The following is a 22,978-nucleotide window of genomic DNA, read 5'->3' on the forward strand; positions in this document are numbered from 1 at the left end:
TGAAATCTCTTATCTCCCCCGGGGCTGTGGAATAGAGTAAAACTCTTCGTGATTTTCCTTCAAGGAATGTAGCTAGAAGTAAACATTTCTTTTGGGCGTGCTTTCGTTGAGCCCGTTAGTTGGATTTTGACATTGTTATAGGGCGTTCCTTCTTCCTGTGCTTGCCGGCTGTAGCGTGGAGGCCTACCTGAACACAACCACAGCCTCGCTAGACCGGTTAAACAGGTTTAGAAAAACATGAACCCCACCTACAACATAAGCACCAAACCACCATTCAGCTTTGGGCTAAGACAAAACTCTCACAGAAACATTATCTGGGATTAAGAAACTCATTGAACACTTGGGCCTAGTGTGTTTGTGTATTTAAGGGTGTGTCCACTACTCACGCCATGATGCCAGACAGGTGGAACATCTCAGCCGACAGGTAGGCCATGTAGCTGTAGACGAACACGAAGAGGGGCTCGATGACGCGGGTGTGCGAGGTGAACCGAGAGGTGAAGGCCGCCAGGATGCCGTAGATGGCGCCCACAGCCACGCCCCCCAGCGAAACAATCAGGAAGCAGATGACGCCGAGGAACGCGTCCATAAGAGTCACCTCGCCGGCGCCCGAGTACTCCTCAAACAGGTGGTATAAGACCTGGAGAGAAAAGAGTTTGTGATGGCGTGATAGCCCAATTGAAGTATGTGACAAAAAGGTTTCAGTGTTGAAAGTCCAAAAGGAAGGTTTTGAGTGAGGAACAGAAGGGTTAAATTGAAGAAACCACTGCAGATTGAACGCTTCTGTTCCTCACTCAAAACTTTCCTTTTCGACTTTTTTGAAAAGGAACGAAAAAGGTGCAGTGGTCTCTTCATTTATTCCGGAGCTGTATTTAGCATGGTTACTAAGGGAAAAGATGAACAGTTTAATGATAATGTTTTTTATATTCTATAATGAAAAACCCATAAGAAAATTGTTCAGCTTCCAGAGGAAAGAGATGTCATGACAGAAGTTAATTGAAAATAGATGTTGCCTCTGGTGAGAGGTCAATGGGGTTGGAAATCAATATCCACTGACAGAGAGGTACAGTGGCATTTTCCTTGAAGACCTAGGTACTGCAAATGGGTGAAATGTTTAAACTATTCTGTTTGTCCTGCCAGATCTGGGTTGCCACAATTCCTGTAACTTTTCAAGAGGGAATTTAATTAATTGTCAGCCCTGCCCAACCTGGTGTATCACTCACCACAGTGACGGCATCGTTGAGCAGCGACTCTCCGAACACCAAGATGTGCAGGAGCTCGTTGATATGGATCTCCTCGAACACAGCCAGGACGGCAACGGGGTCCACGGCCGAGATGATGCTTCCGAACAGAAGGCAAGGGAGCAGCTCCACCTGGCTCAGGTGGGTGCCCTCAATCTGGCACACGGCGAACAACAGGCCCCCCACGAAAAAGGCGTTCCATAGGGTGCCAATCACAGCGAACATCAGGATGGTGCCGATGTTCTCCATGAAGGGCCGGATGGGCAGGAAGTAGCCCGCGTCCAGGATGATGGGGGGGAGGAGACAGAGGAAGAAGAGCTTGGAGTCCAGCACGGGGGGCACCTCTTCGCCGGCCAGCTTGATGAGGCCGCCGACCAGGAGGCCCACCACAATGAGCAAGCATGACTCTGGCACGATGCCAGACAGCCGCGGGATCAGGTGGAATCCTGAGGGAGGGAGAGGGGGAGATTGTTAGGGGAGGATCTACACCCTACATTAAGTCTCAATACCGGGCTATTCAGAAAAAGCCAAAGGATGTTCTTTGTTTTTGCCGGATCGCGTAAGCGGAGCCGGCCAAGAAGAGCAAATGTCTCTTACTGAGCGAGTGACTGACTGACTGACTGACTGACTGACTGACTACCCCTTGTAAATGAACTTAGTGGTTGGTGACGTGGCCTGTCAGGCGACCGGCATTCGATCCTCACCATGGACTTAAATTAGGCATTACGGTTCTCTCAGGATACAGTAAATCTTTGCTGACTACAAGCTTCAGAAGCTGCATTACAATAAGCCTAAAGGAAAACGGTTTATGGTTATATTGCGATGGACAAAATGCACCGACAACGAACATATTGCTCTCGGCTTGGACTACCATAACAGTTCACAAACCGTACTTCACATAACGTAGTGGTTAGCTATTCAACTGTCATTGTTTTCTAAAGAAATTAACCAGCCATGGAGTGATCGGAGTCATTGTTTTCATTACTGTATGGCTGGTAGCTAGCCATCTACAGTAATTTATTTTTAATTGAACGCGTTGAATGTAGTGTAGCGACCCTGTTTACCCTATTGTTAGTTTGGATGTTAGCTAATGTAGAGAACCTGTTGAGATCCTTGGAGTTTCGAATGATTGGTTTTGCAAAGAGTAAACAGACACCACATCTCTTCACAAATATCACATGCACCCACACCCGCTGTTTAGCGTAAAAGACAGTCAGTCACATAAGAACCCGCGGACCGACTACAGCTTGAGCAACAACATTCACCCCTTTAAATCACGGGCTGGCTGAACTAGGCTTCTCTGGTTCCATTCCTTGTTTATAAAAATTAAGAGACCACTGCACCTTTTTCTTTCTAAAAAAAGTCCAAAAGGAAGGTTTTGAGTGAGGAACAGAAGGGTTAAAATTAAGAGACCACTGCAAATTGAACGCTTCTGTTCCTCACTCAAAACTTTACTTTTCTACTTTTTTGGAAAGGAAAGAAAAAGGTGTCGTGGTCTCATAATTTTTTCTGGAGCTGTATGTGTGTGCGCGTGTGTATGTGTGTGTGTGCGTGCGTGCACACACACACACACAGTTGTGCTCAAAAGTTTGCATTCCCTTAGAGAATTTGTAATATACAGTAGGTACCATTTGTAAAGAAAACATGAGTGAGCAGGCAAAACACGTCTTTTATTTCTTATGGGATTCACATTCAACTGTAGGCCCCAAACTCTTCCAGGTGGTATAGCTGCCCATTCGTCTTGGCAAAATGCCTCCAGGTCACGCAAAGTCTTTGGACGTCTTGCAAGAACTGCATGTTTAAGTTCTCCCCAGAGTGGCTTGAAGACATTAAGGTCAGGAGACTGATGGCCACTTCAGAACCTTCACTTTTTTCTGCTGTAACCACTGGAGGGTCAACTTGGTCTTGTGCTTAGGGTCATTGCCGTGCTGGAAAGTCCAAGAACATCCCGTTAACAGCTTTCATGCAGAAGAATGCAAATTGTCTGCCAGTATTTTCTGATAACATGCTGCATTCAGCTTGCCATACATTTTCACAAGATTCCCATCATTCCCATGCCTTTAGAGCTCACACACACCGAAAACATCAGTGAGCCACCACCATGCTTCAGTTTGGGATGGTATTCTGTTCACTATAGGCCTTTTGACCCCTCTCCAAACATAGCGATTATGGTTGTGACCATAAAGCTCTATTTTGGTCTCGTCACTCCAAATTACAGCATGCCAGAAACTGAGGCGTGTCAAGGTGTTGTCAAGCATATTGTAACTGGGATTTTTTGTGGCACTGGGGCAGTAAAGGCTTATTTCAGGCAACTTGGCCATGCAGCTCATTTTTGTATTGTTGTATTGTGCTCCTTGAAACAACCACAACGTATTTTTCCAAAGCAGAGTGTGGGGTTTTCTTTGTATCCCAAACATTTCTTCAGGCAGTTTTGGCTGAAATCTTTCTTGGTCTACCTGACCATGGCTTGGTATCAAGAGATCCCTACATTTTCCACTTCTTAATAAGTGATTGAACAGTACTGACTGGCATTTCCAAGGCTTTGGATATATTTTCTATCCTTTTCTATCTTTATAAAGTTCCATTACCGGCTCAGTGCATCCATGTGAGAGCTAACAAACTCATTGACTATTTATACACAAACACTAATTGCAATTAATCGCCATTTTCACCTGTATGTGTTACCTTGTGTGTCTGTAACAAGGGTATGTAAACTTTTGATCAGGGACATTTGGGTGATTTCTGCAATCATTATGATTTAAAAAGGAGCCAAACAACTGTGTGACAATAAATGGCTATCCATTTAAATAAAATCATTTTTTTTTTTTGCATGATCCGCCATATTTTCAAAATCAATGCCAAAATGTAAAACTTTTAACTATGCAAACTTATGAACACAACTGTATCTCTCGCTCTCTCATATATACATACACACACAGACACATGCACTCCAGTACACAAGCTCACCAATTTAACATATATTTGTTTATGTCACCAACCTTTGGATTACAGACGCTCAGAGAAAATACCCCTGCTTGTGTTCAGGTCCAGTGTTATGGAATATCCCAGTATAAAGCTATGCCAATTTGGACACTTAGATCAACTGATAAGATGCATTGCTTTTGTTCATTGTTCAGACTATTAACACCATCTAAGCGGAATCTCAAATGTACCAGTAACCTAAAACATTAATATCACTGAAGATAAGAATAATTGTAAAGCGTATCAATTACCTGAGTCACTGCAAATGTTTGCATTGAAAGCAACACCAAAGGCCTATTTTGTTTAAGTGAGCCACTAGTAAGTTCCAGAAAATGCATTTTAGAGTCAAACAATTTGAAAATAGATTTAGCCCTAGTTCAATCATTGCTCTGTAACCGCAGCAGACAAAACTGTCTGTTTATCTTTGGAAGTGCAGCGGTCGTGTGCAATCTGAACACATTGTCAGCACTTCATTTGACAGCCTTGGCTGCTCTTTCAACACAGCGGGGTTGAAGAAAGCCTTAGTTTCATGCAGGTTTCCCACTGTTGCTATGCGTAGCAATATATTTTGAATGGCATGCAAATGTCTGCAGTGCCCCCACGTCCACTGTGCATCGTACGCTCTGCAGAAAGGCTAATCGGTCGTGACCTGCCCTCCGTCGAGGTCCTACGTGACTCCAGCACAAAAAAAACTGCCACCTGAACAGTTTGTTCCCTCACGCTGCAGGTTTCAGCAGCCAGTCCATATGTTCCAAACTGCTAACATCACAGCTGCTCATATCAATTCTGTATCTAGACAAACACACTGCAACTGAAATTCTGTGCATCAACTGTAAATGCATTTACAGAATTACCTCTCATATACCATTATCATTTGCTCATCACCCACCTTATGTAGAATTCAACTTTGTATACATGTTGTCTCCCCTTAGACCAAGTCAAATTCTGGGTATTGGTAAAGGAGTGTTAGCACATCAATAAGGCACATGGCTAGCAACCCAGATTAGAACGAGGTCAAATGTCAGTCATTTTCAGACTAGGAAGTTGAAACTCTAGGGCATAGCTGTTTAAATATACTGCCACAGGAGGCAGATTTGAAATGTTATTTTAATATGGGATTGCACTTACTAAAACAGTTCACAGCAACAATTATAAATCTCACAAAGCCCTATTATCAAATTAAATGCTACCAAAAGTTGGATACTTTAACATGTACATGGATACTCAAATTATCAGAATTTGTACTTACAATACAGCTAATGAAATTCATACATTTCTACTTTACTGTCAGTTTTGTATTGATTATTTTTGTTTTTCTCCATTTACACATGAGAAATGTTTATACATCTCAATAGGGCAGTATCATATGCGGTTGGATTTTCAAGACAATCTCATAGATAAAAAAATAAACATGCGCATCATATTTATTTATCAGTATATCTCAGTTCACAGGCTTTTCCAGATATGTTTCAGCTTAGATCTGAAGAGAACTGGTGCCTAACAATCTGCATTACACTGACCCTTAATCTAAAAACTCAAACCACAGAAGGGTTATTTGCTGATCATGACTGATACATTTGAGAAGTGTAGGCAAGTTAAGTAGTTTGGTGTAGGCTGAAATCAGACAAAATAACACATCTTTTTAAACCAGCCTGCATCTTGTGCACATACTGTAGGCTATTCTTAAAAGACCTACAAAAATAGATCATGATTTTTAGCAGCCATAGCCTGTCAGCAGACTAAGCAACAAACAACAAAGTGCAGCAAAGTACTGTCGATGTTGATCAAGTAAAGGTTATAATACCCATAACTGTGCCTACTGGGTTCAACTTACTGCAGTTTGAGGAAAAGCACTCCTTGGTGTATCAGACAGTACAACATCTGCAGTGAAAGACCGGATGGCCAGGCAGACAGGCACTGCCCTATCCAGCAGCTACCACTGGCTGTAACTTGTGGCATTTGATTAACCACAGTATTGGCTAGCCCATCATTGTAGATATTACAGAGCTATACAGACTTATCAGGATTCCACAATTACAGGAGTTATAAGGACACATTAGGCCCAATCTACATTAGCGAAGACACAATTAATTATAATATTCCCTTTTTTCAATTTCCTACATTAGAATTGTCTCTTGTTGTGTTTATGGTACAATGAACCTGGTAGTTAAACTTCAAAGTGAAAGCTACCTAGAGTTACATTGGTTCCTTTTAGGCCAAAATTCAATCTAAAACCAACAAGGAAGGCTGCAGTGTCTAGAGAGCTGAGGAGGACCATTGTACGAAGCGAACTTGACACATCAAGCCAGCCCCCTCTTGATTTTATTCTGTTCCACTCACTGTAAATGTGTAGTCTGAACTGTGTTAGCGTCTGAGTGGAATAACACCACATCATTCTTATCTTTTGCAATGCTAGCTCAAAGTACCAGTGCGTGCACATAAGCCACATTAATAGACAAGAACATGTCTAAATACAATGGATATGAAGAGATAACAAGCTTGATACCTGGCCCGAACCATGAACAAACATTGAAGTACAAGAGAAAATGATATTTCTTAACCAGGAAGGAGCAAAGAAATAAGGAACAGAACACAAGGGTCTACTTTGCAATTTACAATGTCACATGCCACTCGCCCACGTTCACATGAATTTCCGTCAAGTGGAAACAAACAAATTCCTAGCAATGGAATCATGTGACTCCATTCAGAGAGAAACAACATGCAGACAATAGGCCACATCCACTCAACTAGGCCTCAGCAGGCTCGGAGGAAAAGGGAAACATTTTCAGGGATCCATATCTTTAACAGAGCTCCCTTTCCCCCTGAACAAAGCATGTGGAGACCCCATTCAGCTTTTCTTTTGCACCTGCTATATGAATGGTACACAATGTTGCTAACAAACCTTTGTTTTAGTTACCTTTCATAATCCCTTTTCTTTGGAGTTATTTCGAGTAGGCTGTCGCAAACAGATACCACAGCTCAAGGCAACATAGCTGGCTTGCCTCAACATAAGACCGGTTCAGACTGTCTTGCAGAGACCCAGAAGTCTCGGCTAAATGAACACGTTTTGAAGCCGTTAGTGGAAACTGCCTGACAAGGTCGGGGAAAATCTCTCTTTCCATCACATCTACCACTCATCTATGTGACCAGCCTACTCACATTATTTTCAAACACAACCTTTATTCCTTTAGTCAGGAACACAACCCAGATACAGAATTCACACAGGACAAGATCAGCGAGATACTCATGTAGTGGTACATGAAACCACAAAGAGGACTGAATTAATGAAGTATTTCACCATACATTATATTTAAACTGCCATCGCATTCAACTTTGACTAGGGATCACGTCAGAGGAGCCTCAAGGTCCCCCTGTGCAGGTTCACTCCCTCTCCTCCAAATAGTATTGGTAAAGTCCATGGCAATACCGAAGATCTTATATTCAGTTGGAATGGCCAGGTGGCCTGTGGCGAGGCACGTTGGCCCGTCTGCGAAGATAGAGCAAGCACTTCAGCAGCACCACCATCTGCTCTAGCTGGCACAGGGTCCCACCGGGGCGAGGACAGAAGATCAAACAGGCAGGCTGGCAGGTAAGCCATCCTTCACCAACATTCACACCGGCCACATTTCATTATTAACAGATCACACAGTAGGTTAGGTTCATTCCTTAAGGTGTTCAGGGTTAGGAGAGTAAAGTGGTAAAAAGTGTTTACTGTGAAAAACAGCGAGAGAACATCGGCAACGTCAGGGTAGTTGACACCTTGGCCTAGCTTGAACATGCTCAGCAAACTGCAACCACTCAGGTATACTCTTCATCTGATCTTTTTCATCAACTCAGTCAGCTTGTAGGCAACACATTCAGCAACGGACAGAATCTCTTTAATTTGGAGCCACACAAGGCCAACTCTATGGACTTCAGAGCAGCGCCAAAACACAGCTGTTCATTTGACACACCGCTGTGGATGAACAGAGGAAAGTTCATCGAAGAATTACACTGCTTAATGACTCAAAGAAGCCTAATCTTCCCATAAAGAGACCCACAGTGTTTGGGGTACTATTCTCCTTTCAATAGCTCTCATCAGGAAACTGGCAGTATTTCCACAATTTACAGTATGGGCAAACAAAGAAGTTAAGAGAAAACTGACAGCTCTGAGGGGTCTTACTTGTACCCTCCTCCAAATCTTTTTGTTAGGGAAAAGCCTTAACGTCTGACTGATTTGATAGAGAGTGGGCCATAATGATTAGCATAAATTTGCAATTAAACCAGACAGGCATTAGCTATAATCTCAAGCCCAGCAAATAACATTAGGCTTAAGCAGGCCAAGTCTGTTATAAATAAACTAGCGTAATTGTTATAGGCTACAAGCGTAATTGTATTCCTCTGACAGGGTAATTATTCCACCCACCCACTCAATAGAATAGGTTACTTAGCACAAGGCTTCCAGGGAAACCCACTTTCATAGGAACACTGATTCGTGACAAACTACTTTTGAGGGGAGGTCGGAAATCCTGCCAACTTCAGGCATTTGTTTCCAAACCAGGGTGCAAAGCTCAAGAAATCCCACACAGCCATGGAAACAATATTGTAACTTTGTAGTAATAATTGATAACAGCCGAGGCATGCTAATTTCTTGCCCCTCAAGAGACAAGTGCTCTTGATTTTTGAGGGGAGGCAGGAATAATATGCCCTATCAGACAGCCTCGTTATTCAAGCCTATTTAGACTGAAACACAGTGTGTATATAACTCCCGTAAATGTCTACATAGCCTAGGGGGCTTCTGATAGGGGATCCTGCCTTGGTTCAATATAAAGAGATTATAGCAAATAAGTGGCATAGGGCGGCCAATGGTCAAAGCTGCTGCTTTAGATGCATACTGCTTCAACATGAGTTTGAATCCAGCACACAGCTCCTTCAGCAAAAACTCTGCCCCCTATTCTTTCACAATGTCTTAATCTAATAAAGGATACATCCCAGAAGGAACATTTATGTGAAATAAATGGCGATGACAATGCAGTGTTGACCCAGTTTATACAGATTTTGTATTAAACAATTTCAGGATCAATAACAGCTATTGATAGAATGTCAACATGAGCATCTACCAAATGAAGTCAGTAATTATTGAACGGGCCACATGCATAACAATCCTCACGGTCTGTATGTGGGTGTTCAGGCTGCATTTAAAATGTTTGAACAAAGTTCTCTTCCCTGAGTAATTGCCAGTCTCCAGTGGTGGTATTTCAAAAAGAAAGACTATTAATTTTTGGTTTTCTGCAACAAGGCTTTTGCCAGCAGATTATTCAGACAAGGTGGTCTTGGGCAACTCCTTTTACTTGAGTTCTATTCTGGAGTAACTGGTTCAGTAGGGCTTGGTGTCATTTAGGGATGGAAAAAAATAGTATTACTATTAATTTTTTAGGACTTTCAAGGAAATAAAAGGGGTAATACTTTTTTTATTTGGGTAATATAAAAATGTGTAATTACTCCAATCCTATAAATGGTTGAATGGTCTTTTTAGGCGGGACGAACGCAGCATTCTAGAATGCTATATCAGTTCTAGAAAGCAATTTCCGTTACAAAACATTGTCAAAGCCAACCCCATTCGAGCTGCGCCTGCGACTTTGAGATCTAAAGGTATGGGATCACCATAGATATGACACATAGAATTCTATCTGCCGTCTCAATAGCTCAGCCATCTTACCTGGAACTAGTTTTGAAAAGTCAAGCCACTTGACTTGACACGAGTCACTAGTCAAATTGCTCCATTCTGATTTATAGGCATTCTATGACATCACCCCATCTATTGTTCTATTATCCATGTAAACCATGGATAATAGAACATACAAACCATTAGCCCTAGGCACATGCTCTTTTGCATTTGTTCAAAAACAAATCTTAGAAAGTTCGGAGTACATTTTATTGACAGACTCATGGTTTTATTGTATTATTCAAAGTTTTTTGGCAGAATTTGGTATTTGAAAGTATGACTAAACTGTTTGCAAATAGTTATATGATTAAAATAATCTAAACAATCGCAATATTGAATCACAACTACATCAAATTGGGATAATCATGAAAATCATCATAAGTATCGTAATAATATTGTATCGTGAGGTCCCTGGCAATTCCCAGCCCTAGTTTCATTTACACTGCCTACTGCTCATTCCATTTCATATGAGTTTTTTAGGATAGTGATTTTTGAATAGAATCTGATACCACTGATAAAAATTGTGGCCCTGTAAACACATTCCAACTTTACCAGCAACACATCCTTCAAAGCAGTAACCAATTAATGGGATAGTTCAACCTAGATTCATATTTGGGAGAATTTCTGGTTACGTGAAAAATTACTCCATGGGCCTTCAAGGACAACTCAGGGTAAGTGGAATTTCCCACAAATATGAATCTATGTTGAACTATGCCTTTAATAGGATCTAGCTAAGAATAGGCAATACAAATACAAACCTGAAACATTTGTAGATCAAGGACAGACTAATTTATGTTTACAGACTTCCTCTCACATTTAAGTGTTAGAGGCTACTGATAACTGTCACTAAGGCATGACTAGACTAAAGAAAAATCTTGGGGCACTGGAGAATCCTGCCATGTTTATAAGACTAACTTTCAAACAATGACATGATTTGTCTGCTCCACCCCTTCACGAAGGAGACCGGAATAGTACTAGCTTGTCCAGGGTGGTTTATGTTGGGGGGATAGCACTGCACGTGACCAAAGTGAATGAGGAGACTATACTGTAGGTCAATGCAATCTGATCCATGGACCAGCAATACCTTTTCAACTGCGGATCTCAGGCACTCGGTACAATTTTGTAGAAAATAATATTTGAAACTTAAAACATTGCTGCACATGTCTTCTGGCCATTTATGCTAGCAGTACAGTATTATCTTACAAATGGACACTTTAAATGTTGCCATGTGATTTAATCAGTGGATCCCCATGTAAGCATTGACTGAAAGGCCAAATCCATCACATTAAAGTAGATATTTTTATTTCCCTATCCTATCAGTGACAGATTATCATGAGCCACAGGCTCAGAAAAAGAGGAGCTCAAGAGCATATGCAATAACTGTATGTCTCTGTACATACAAAAATGAAAGACTATTGCCAAATCAGGCTTAGTTAACATGGACAATCCTTGGGTCCAAATAATATCCTGGTTACACAGGCCTAGGTTAGTCAAATGCATTTAATTGATGACAAGTTACAGATGACAAGTGTCAATGGGGACACTTGAATTTTTGACCCTATATCACTCGTAACGTTCACTAAATTAGTAATGAGTTCTAAACCCACAAATTAGCATATAGACCCGATTCCAACAAAACAACTTAAGCAGCAACTTCCTGTGCTAGATAAGCCAATGAAATTAGCCCATTTGCTCCCTAACCTACGAATGCGTACCAAACTCACTAAAAATAGCGGAAATAAAGCCTCTTCTCAAAACATCTTATCTGGATCCAGACATATTAAACTATTACAGGACAATATCAAACCTCCCGTTCCTCTAAAAAAATCATAGAAAAATGTGTTTCCCAAACAACTAAATGCCTTCCATAAGACAAATAACATATGAAATGCTCCAGTCCGGTTTCAGACCCCGTCATAGCACTGAGACTGCACTTGTGAAGGAAAACAAATGACCTTCTAATTGTCTGACTACGTTGCTTCTTGATCTTAGTGCTGCCTTTGACACTATTGATCACTCCCTTCTCTTATAGAGACTGGAAACATGGACACATTCTAGCATGGTTGAAATATTATCTGAAAGGTATCAGTTCATGTGTGTGGATGACATGTTCTCTGACAAATCAAAGGTATGTTTTGGTGTTCCTCAAGGCTCGGTTTTGGGCCCATGATTGTTTTCACTATATATGCTGCCTCTGTGATTCCGGATGACTTCACCCAATGTTCATTTTCACTGTTATACTGATGACACACAGTTGTATATTTCGATATTTTCGATTGGAGAAGCCCTAAAATAAGCTACTTTGAAAGCATGCGTTTCAGAGAATTTCTTGCATTTAAACTCTAGAAAAACAGAAATGCTTGTTTTATGACCCAAGAAACATTTGTTGGCAGACCTTACAATGAACCTTGACAGCCATATTATGGTCGTATCCCAAAAAACACGGCATTACCCCCAACCCTGATCTCACCTTTGATGAACATATAAAATCTCTCAATAGCTGCTATTTTCCATCTTCGGAACTTTGCATAAATCAGAAACATTACATAAAAAAACGGATGCAGAAAAACTAATCCATGCTTTTATCAATTCTAGATTAGATTACTGCAATGCTCTTCTCTCCGGTTGCCCAGAGGTGTGAAGGTGACCGGAAAGGCTTGATACTGTCCACCCTTGCGGTCTTGCCAGATGGGCTCTCATCGCCACAGGGATGCCCTCCCTCCAATGCCATTTGGGGGCAAAGTCACTGGCTTGTTGTTGTAGTCTCTCCATTGCGCCCATTGTGCAATTGAGGTGAACTCTGCTGGCAATACTCAGCCTTCATTTCAGGGTGGTTGGTTGGTGTCCCTTTGTTTGATGCTTGGCAATGTGGGTGGATTGATTTCCTGCCTGTTAGGCCCTGTCTGGGGCCTCCCCCGGATAGGTCCAGTGTCACTGGACCCCCGTCTCAGCCCCAACGTTTTAAGCTGCTATATTATTGTGCCGGGGGGAGTAGTGTCAGTTCTCCTTCTCCACCGTAAATCCTTGTAAACCCAAGGAATGCACTCTCAAAATGTTTGTCTCCTGGTCCGTTCAAACTTCAGAGGACATGTCTTGGCGCACACCTCCTGAGTAGCAGGCTCTAAAGACTTGTTGCTGCCACTGTCCAAAGTCCACCTGGCTGTGCTGCAGATCAAGACGATACCAGCTGCCAGCATTGTTGTTGTTTGCTCCTTGGGGTTTCAGGCTGGGTGTTTTGTAAAAGCACTTAGAGACAACCGCTGATTTAAAAAGGGTTTTATAAATTAATTTGATTGATTGACGGGAAAACCTATAAAGTGATTTAAGAAAATGTTTGTGGCAAAGGAGTATTATTTAATGATGTAGGCTACCTGGTATCTGTCCCTGACTCCCACACAGTCATTAGAAATGAGCTCAACCCTGATGACCTCTGTGACTAATAAGGCAACCACGGCATCTTTTAACGTCACTTTGACAAATGATTCTGATATGTGTTGAGAACACCTAACCGTAACAGTGCTCGACTTGTTTGTAGAGCTAAATGCGCCATCTCTCATAAAGGACAATGTTAGTTGTCCTCAACAACCTCTTTGGGAGTCTCCTTAGTGGCACAACAAAGGTAAGACACGTCCAAGAGTGCTAAAGGGCACTGCGCCACTACAAACTGGTTCAATTCCAATCTAGCGACTCTATGGTGGGTCAGTGCTGAGTTCTACAATGAAACAGGTTTTTTCTCCAATACAACAGTTCAGCAGAATTCCTGTTTAAGCAAGCATTTTGACAAGAAGCAGTACAGCTTGGCAAAACATATTTTAATGTTCATATTCCCTGATTGTTGCCTTTCCAGAGCCAAATAAAAAGGTTCTACTGACAAACTAATGAATATATTAACATTTAATACAAATGTTAACAGTGTAATACAATGAAATAAACAATATTCCATGAATGCAGTTAAAAAAAAAATGTAACCTTGAAACTTCAAGTAGAAGGTCATGCATGGAACAGGCTTCAAAGCCTTCAGTCATCATCTCTGATGTAAGCCTAGTCACATTTTCCAGACAATCTACCAACAATGGAGCAATAAAGGTTTATTGATTTGTGACATAGTCTCCATTGAACACTGTTGCAGTATGATAAGCAGGGCTCCCAGAACCAGGCCCTCATGAATCTCAACATAGGTTTAATCTAGATGAGGGCCTCTTAAACTATAAGAAGGGCCTTGATCTTTCAGTGAACCATTTGTTGTGAAAACAAAATCAAAATGAGACATTTGAACCACTTAATGTGTAAACGTTGGAAAAGAAACAAAGAAGGCTTGACTTTCAGCACCGCACACGGGCCTGTTGAAGTTTTAGAAGATCATAATTTCACAGTTAGTGCCAGGAAGTTGTCCTCTGGTGTGTCATTTAGAGCTGACAAAGCTAACATGTTAATAATACGGTAACAAAAAACATGTTTATTGGTGTACAATCAAATCACATCTTTTTTTTATTGACAGCATGGAAATGTTGTACTCTGACACAACATCTCTTAGATTGGGGACTAGGTATTGGTTCTCAGATAGTTAGTCATTTTGAGTAGGCCTATGTCCATTTAGGTGGAGATGAACATTTATTTATTTAAGTCAGGCTAATGCATTCACATTTACGTTGGGGAAAAACATGTGCCTGTAGTTACAGGCCACATTAAACTACAACCCTTTTCCAAAAAAGACGTGTAATCCATTTAAACACTACATTCAATATGAAAGAGTACAAAGGCCACATATCAAATCTTGAAGCTGAAAAACATTATTGCTCCTTGAAAAAAATATATGCCCACTTTGAATTTGATGCCAGCTACAAGTTTCAAAAAAGTTGGGACAGGGGCAACAATAGACTGGAAAAGTTGTGTAATATATAAAAAAAAAAGAACCTGGCAGAACATCTCAACTAATTAAGTTAATTGGCAATAGGTCAGTAACACGATTGGGTATAAAAAGAACATCCAAGAAAGGATGTGTTTTCCGAAATAAAGATGGGGAGAGGGTTCACCACTCTGTGAAAGACCGAACAGGCCAATAGTAAAACCATTTAGGAATTACTTTTCTCAACATAAAATTGCAAAGAGGGATCTATTCATCTATGGTACATAACATCATCAAAAGAGTCAGAGAATCCCGAGAAATCACTGCATGGGTTCAGGAACACTTCCCGAAAACCATTGTCTCTGTGAACACAGTTGGTCGTTGCATCCACAAATGCAAGTTAAATCTCTACTGTGCACAGAAGAAACCATGTAAAAACAATATCCAGAAATGTTTCCTTGTTCTCTGGGCATAAGGTCATTTAAGATGGACTGAGGGGGACTTCAAAACTGTCCTGTGATCTGACAAATTAGTATAGGAGATCAAGGATGCCGCATCATCCGGGATAAAAAGGAAAGGGACCATCCGGCTTGTTATCAGTGCACAGTTCAAAAGCACCCCCATACCATCACGGATTCTGGCATTAGTGCACATGTCATGGGTGACTTGCACATCTGTGAAGGCCCCATTAATGCTGAACAATACATACAATAATATATACCATATATAAAGGTTTTGGAGCAATATACACTCACCTAAAGGATTATTAGGAACACCTGTTAAATTTCTCATTAATGCAATTAACAAATCAACATGGCAATTGCTTCAATGAACTCTCCTGAACTCCAAACTGAATGTCAGAATGGGAAGAAAGGTGATTTAAGCAATTTTGAGCATGGCATGGTTGTTGGTGCCAGACGGGACGGTCTGAGTATTTCACAATCTGCTCAGTTACGGGGATTTTCCCGCACAACCATTTCTAGGGTTTACAAAGAATGGTGTGAAAAGGGAAAAACATCTAGTATGCGGCAGTCCTGTGGGCGAAAATGCCTTGTTGATGCTAGAGGTCAGAGGAGAATGGGCTGACTGATTCAAGCTGATAGAAGAGCAACTTTGACTGAAATAACCACTCGTTACAACCGAGGTATGCAGCAAAGCATTTGTGAAGCCACAACATGCACAACCTTGAGGCGGATGGGCTACAACAGCAGAAGACCCCACCGGGTACCACTCATCTCCACTACAAATAGGAAAAAGAGGCTACAATTTGCACGAGATCACCAAAATTGGACAGTTGAAGACTGGAAGAATGTTGCCTGGTCTGATGAGTCTCGATTTCTGTTGAGACATTCAGATGGTAGAGTCAGAATTTGACGTAAACAGAATGAGAACATGGATCCATAATGCCTTGTTACCACTGTGCAGGCTGCTGGTGGTGGTGTAATGGTGTGGGGGATGTTTTCTTGGCACACTTTAGGCCCCTTAGTGCCAATTGGGCATGGTTTAAATGCCACAGCCTACCTGAGCATTGTTTCTGACCATGTCCATCCCTTTATGATTACCATGTACCCCTCCTCTTATGGCTACTTCCAGCAGGATAATGCACCATTATTACGATAAGATATAGACCCTAAAAAGCTAAATGTTTTGGCGAAAATTCTGTCATCTTGGTTTAGACTGGTCTGATTAAGGACTGTGGATAAGTAACAACTTCATTACATTACTCTGGCCAGCATGGGTATTCAACATGAAGCACTTCATCCATGAGAAATTCTCAGATTACACAAACCTGCGAGCATGGTAGAGGAACAGCTCGTGCTATGCACAAGCTTATACACCCTCCCAACGCAAAGCACTATTTAGCCTATACACTATTTAGCCTATACACTACACACTATTTAGCCTATACATTATACACTATTTAGCCTATACATTATACACTATTTAGCCTATACATTATACACTATTTAGCCTATACATTATACACTATTTAGCCTATACATTATGCACTATTTAGCCTATACATTATACACTATTTAGCCTATACCTTATACACTATTTAGCCTATACCTTATACACTATACACTATTTAGCCTACATATGACAGATGTTTCTGAGATGAAGTTGGGCTGAATGGACACAATTTCATCTTTTGATTCAGTGAGCTCTGCAAAGCCATGGGCCTTACAGTACATTTAGCCTAGCTTATGCTATAAAACAACACATGATTGATAAAACTGCTCAGATCAACACAGAAGCAGCAACTTTAAAAACACATCGGACATCACCCAAAACAACACACTGGCTAGACTTTGGTCAGAAGCCATTTCTCTTTTTACTGTCTTTCTCTGTAAACTACGTCACTGTGAGTTCCATTCGCAAAACCCACAACTCCAGTACATGAAGAACTTCACTGGAGCAAGCGTTTCACCCACCTTGGAAGAAAATATCTGCAAACATCAATCCAAATCCAATAATTCCACATATTGCCTATTTTCACTCATAGTGCAAATATAGCCTATTACTGGATCCAGTAAGTACTGCTGGTTGCAAGCTAAAAAGACACCCTTGACAACGATACTTAGTAGACCAGGACAGTACAATGAAATAAAATGACCATTAGTCTACTCCACCCTAATTTACAGTACATCAGTCTGCTAAGCTACGGTATACTCCAGTGTGTCTCAAACCCAGGTTCGTGGACTGGCAAACAAAAGACGTTAATTTTATAAGATCACAAAAGAAAAGCCCTAGCCTAACAGTGGGCGTGGTGAAAGGGGGTATCTTAAAAACATCTTATGTAATTCCATTGAAAACAAGCAGCTTGTGGTTATGAGCCTAGTACTGTACATTGTCCACAGACAGTGTACAAACATCATCAGTGACATCCAGTACCCTTGGGAAACTCCCCCTTCTACATACATGGCATCAATGGGATGGCCTGTGTCCATCAATAATGAAAAGGCTAGAAACATTCCTCAGCTACTCTTGCTGCAGTTGTTTCTTGGCTTGAAAGTTGGTGCAGAGCCACAGCAGAACCCGATATAACTTAAGTTCTTTATAATACAATGTTTCCGAACCTCAATACTGAACAATCTTGCAATTTACATGAGATGAGGAAATGGTGGATGTTTTTGACAGGGGGTCATTTAAGGAGCTAGCTAATTGAACATCAGGCCCTATTATTTTCTCATCAACAAATGCGGTCCATGGCATTATTCATTATAACATAAGGTATTATTAAAAATGTGTTAAACAGTAGCATCAATAGCATTTTCCTCCCACTGGTTTTTTTATTCTATTTTTTATACAGAAAAAAACGATTGCATGTTCCAATAAATATTGTTCAGTTCCATCATACAAAATAATTGTTAAAATTGTTGAATTCCATTTCCTTGTCAATGCTTTTTAAAACACGCCCCGCATTTTTCGCATCAGAGGTTTTACAGGGCCCTAATTGATGTACGTATTGCATCAAAGGTGCAAGGGACAACAACATAACCTAATGCATTCTGAGCAAAGGTTTGGAAGACTGAGCTAACAGACTGCTGCTCAAGGAAGCAGATGGTTCAGGCCTACCCCATGATAAATATTGACCACTGGGAACACCATTAATCCATAATGGGTCTGAATAGGACTTGGGCTCCTGCTAAATACACATAATGCAGTGATGTTCCAGTTTGCATTGCCATAAAGACTGTTACAAATGGAAGTGACAAACATGATGGTGTGACAAACATTGCAAAGAGGTAATTTAACCTACCTAGTCATCCTAACCCTAACCACAGTGTCACAGTTGGGGTTGGCCTAATTGATCTGCAAAGCCATGCAGGCCTACTCATGTAATCTAGTCTTCAGCCTATATCTGAAGATAAAAGCTTAATTGCTGGCTTTTATTAGGCCCATACTATCAGTATCTTTGTATGTGCTTTTATGCATTTTATGTGAAAATTGGATGTGAGCCAAAGTGGACTATGAACTATGGGTATCTTATAACCAATTGTTTGAATAACCCTAAATCAGACTATAGAGAGTGTACTAACATTCCGTCTGTCAAGCAAGTCTATAGGACTTCTGATGATGATGTAAGCCAGAATGGTTTCAGCACTCCAGTATCAGAACTCCCCAGCCCTCCAGGATCAGAACTCCCTAGCCCTCCAGGATCAGAACTCCCTAGCCCTCCAGGATCAGAACTCCCTAGACCTGCGGGAAATCTGGTAATGCTAGGCAGCAGGCACACTTGCTAGATCATTTAATTTGGTAGCATGAGAGCCAATCCCACACCACCATAATCATATTTTTCCTAAGGCTATATCGACACTTGGAAAGAGCTTTTGATTAAGAGAATAATGGATATTTCTTTTAGGGCCTTCTTGTGATTAAGGTCTAGTCCAGGAGAAAAGGTCCTAAGCAAGTCACAGCTAGTTGGACAGCCGCAAAAGGCATTTGAGGCGAAAGAGGACAATCGTTTTATGGTTGAAAAAAAGGATTCTCTGAGCAGGACACAGAATGGACATTGGGACTGAGCAGTGTAGCTGACGCAGCAGATTATAACCACATGGGTTTCAGCATTGAAGATAATCAGATGCTGAAGGTCACCACTGCTGTGCTCTCTTTGCACTTGTCTACCCCTGTCCTTCCCCGTCTCTCTATATATTTCAATACCACTTTCATCCTTCCTCATACACCCGTTTTACAATCTCCCTCTCTCAGCTTCTCCCTACACTTCCACAAACTCCTAACCTCCATCCCTCTCCTCTCTTGGCATATATTCATGCCTCTTTCTCTCCTCCCTTCCCTCAACAGCAGTAAGATGGCAGCCACAGGCGGACACTCTGGCTAATTAAGATGATGAAGGTGAAAGGAACGCTGCTGGTTCTTAGTACAGTAGGGGGCATTTGGAGCAAGAGACAAAGCGACAGACTGAGCGAAAAAGACAGGGAACAAGGAAGGAAAGCCATCACAGAAAGGGTGACGAACTTGAGAAGCAAAGCATGGAGGCTAATAAATAGGCTAAATAGGATAAGGAAAGTAAACTGAAGCAATGGCTGACAGGATTACGGGTTGGATCATAAAGAGGATGGGGAGTGGATGGGGTTATTCACACACTGTTGAGCCAGTGACAGTAAGATCACTGGTTCGTATCCCAGAGTGAAACATTTAAAAAAACTTAACTGGTCCGTCAAGTCACTCTAGACGTCGGCTCAATCACTTAATGCAAGAAAAGGGGAACAGGATGGAAGGTGGCATGAAGAGCACTGCAAGTCTTCAGTGCTTTCATTGCCAAACACACTCAGTGTCAGAAAAACAATGCACGCCACAGGAAGTGTAGTTAAAAAAGTTTCCTAGATAAAAAAACTGCAATGTTACATGTTTATGTAGCATATGACAAAATTGCAGCAAAATCCTTGCTTAGTGATGCATCACCAACCACAACATCACTCTGTGGTAGATGCCAAGGGGTAATAATTGTGCCTTCCCCATAAAGACATCATTTAAAGGGGCACTGTGTAGAATCTTTCCTTTAAACAATAACATTACTTCTCTTCCTTGTCCTCCCTTACCGAGACCCAAATAGTATTAGCAAGTCCAGGGTGGTTTAGGATCTGGATAGTACTGCACGTGTAGTGAGCGAGTAGCCCTATAATGAGATTACAATCCATGCAACCTGAAAGACGGACTGGGAAATGCATTGAACTGGGGAATCTCTGGCACAAAATGTAATAGAAAAATATTACTCAAAACATTAACTGCAGATGAGCACTGGTAATTTCTGCTTGTGTGTATGCTAGTAGTGCAGTACACATCTTACATATTGCCCCTTTAAGTGTATGATCATCATTCTGAAAAGGACCATCTTTTGATTACAAGCCCAACCTGAATAACCTAAACTTAAGTGGACTGCTCATATAAAAGTAGATAATCTATATATGACATGGCATAGGCTAATTATTGCAAGAAAACTGTAACAAAACATATACACACATATTGCTGGGAGGCAATTGTGATCAATGACAGAATAAAGCAAACATTATGTTAATGTAACCTTTTCAGAAGGCCCTTTAAGAGTTGTGTTCTAGACAAGGTAATGCATGATTAGTAGGTATGATAATGAGACTCACCTAATTTCATCAAGGAGGCCAGCAGCACCCATAACGAAATCTCGAAAGGCATTTGAATGTGACCGTAATCTAAGGACAGGACAGGAAAGGCCTTTTTGGGGAACGTGTAATTGTCTATCCCTCGGTGGTCGTCGTTACGTTCGTGTCCTCCAGCGCCATCCGGAGCACTGATGTCCGGCGAGCTGGCAGCTCCAAGAGGAAACACTGTGCCCTCCAAAAACATCAATACCACCAAAAGTAGAAATCCACGCTCCATAAAACCTCTGGAGCCTGTGGGAGAGTGTGAAGTTGCACCAACAAGCATTTTGAAATCGGTTTTTACAACTTCTCAGAAAGTTCGCTGGAATCAAAGTTTTCGAGGAAGAAACATACACTTTATTTAATACGAACTTGTTTTCCAAAGTCCACGCAACATCTCCATCAGAAGCTTTAATATCTAGAAAGACAGCTGGTTGAGACTGGTGTAGCAGTTCCAGGTAGCAAGCTCCCTTAAAATATTCGTGAAAGCAGGAAGCGTTTAAGATGCACAAGCTAGCTATCCTTACCAGACCTTACCATACAGAAACTGCAACGCGTAAACGTTAGTTGTTTTTTTATGGCTGCGGTGTTAGTCGGGTACATATCCTTTTCTAAATCGCACATCTATTAATTGACAAGTTGGTCCAAAATCTTGTTTCAGGTATTGACGGTGTAATCCCTTCGGCAAAATATGTTATTGCTCAATGCCGGCCAGTAATCAACTCATACAATTGATAGTTTACAATTCCAGGTTTACAAAACGACAAATCCCTTAGAAATGACAGCGGTTAGGCAAATTTTGGTCCAACATTGACCTTGAGTAAAACGGTTTGTTACCTACAACTGTCAGGTTGCATTTGCGGGAGATCTGAGATACTTCAACTTCATGCATTCACATCCGCGTATGCAGCGTAGCGTAGCGCCCCGTACCCTGTCCCGACAGGACGAGACCTTCTTAGAACTCAGTCAAATGAGGATGTGTGACTGAGTGTGCGTCGCTCCATCAATCCTTTTAGTAGTGCTGACCATGACTCTGATGTTTCCGATGTTGTCATACCGACAGTGTACTCCTGCAGCGTGATGTTAGCAAGCTAAATAAATACAACCTTCAAAAACGAAGCGCACACCCTTTGCGAAGGTTTGTGGAGGGAGGGGAGAAAAGGGTAGAGAGGGCTGGGGTTCCTTCTATTTTCGACCACTAGTGACATCTGTTGGAAAGGAGGCGCGCAAGAGGACGTGGGGAATGCCGTAGATGTTTGTGTAAGCCGTTTATTTCCCAGACATGCCATGGTCATATCCCATGATCATATGCCAGTAGAAACATAGCACCCTGCATCTCACTGCTGACTTGCCCCTGAAGCTAAGCAAGATAGGAGAGCACATGCTATTCCCTCAGGTCTAAAGAAAAGTTCCAAGGCCCCAGGGCAGTGAAGGGAACAGTGCCTGCAGTAGGATGACATGTTTCAGATGGGATGATAAACGTCTTATTGTAAGAAGGGTGTTAAACTTGGTGTCGTGGCTTATCACCCCCAACCCCCTACTGGTTTATTCATACCCGCTCTTTCTCTAACACTGAGTACTATATGTGCTAAATGTAGGCAATAATGTATGTAAGTCACTCTAGATAACAGTGGCAGAAAAAATATAAAAATATTAATTTTAATGTAACCTCCAAAACACAGTTGTGAAACCTCTCTTTTACACTTTGATTTGATCTATTCCAGAGCTAACACACCAGATTCTGCTTCTCAATCATCAAACACCTGAATAGATGAATCAGACTAGCTACTATTCAAGAGCTACAACAAAATTGTGAAACATCTTGGTAGTCCTCAGTGAGTGAGAGCTAAAAGAAAAACTTCTGATGTAATCCATGTTGCTTTTTCATTTGAAAAAGTATTTAATAAGTTAGGCTATGTCTGAACTATGACAGATGGGAACATGCAGTGTACTTACAGAACACGCTATGCCTATTTACAGACATGTATTCCTACCCAATATACTCCTTCCCCACATACCCACATACCCACACACCTAAACCCAACTGCATACACACCCCAGCCCTCTT

At 41.4% G+C, this 22,978-nt stretch overlaps 1 protein-coding gene across 3 annotated transcripts in view; it reads right to left on the bottom strand.

Moving 5' to 3' along the window:
• slc9a1a (solute carrier family 9 member A1a) overlaps positions 1-22,056 on the bottom strand; it is a 49,386-nt gene extending 27,330 nt beyond the window's left edge. For 2 of the 3 annotated variants that reach the window (XM_010901048.5, XM_010901046.4), the window contains exons 1-4: positions 21,748-22,056; positions 20,893-21,162; positions 1,221-1,684; positions 387-637 (exon numbers count right to left, since the gene is read on the bottom strand). In XM_010901048.5, coding sequence (XP_010899350.2) covers positions 387-637; positions 1,221-1,684; positions 20,893-21,162; positions 21,748-21,802 — 1,040 coding nt within the window. In that variant the 5' untranslated portion in view covers positions 21,803-22,056. The remainder of the gene's footprint in view (positions 1-386; positions 638-1,220; positions 1,685-20,892; positions 21,163-21,747) is intronic. The other variant, XM_010901047.4, reaches the window with a different exon arrangement.
• Between the last annotated feature and the right edge of the window lie 922 nt (positions 22,057-22,978).

The sequence above is a fragment of the Esox lucius genome, chromosome 20 (assembly GCF_011004845.1).
Source record: "Esox lucius isolate fEsoLuc1 chromosome 20, fEsoLuc1.pri, whole genome shotgun sequence".
Taxonomy (NCBI): domain Eukaryota; kingdom Metazoa; phylum Chordata; class Actinopteri; order Esociformes; family Esocidae; genus Esox; species Esox lucius.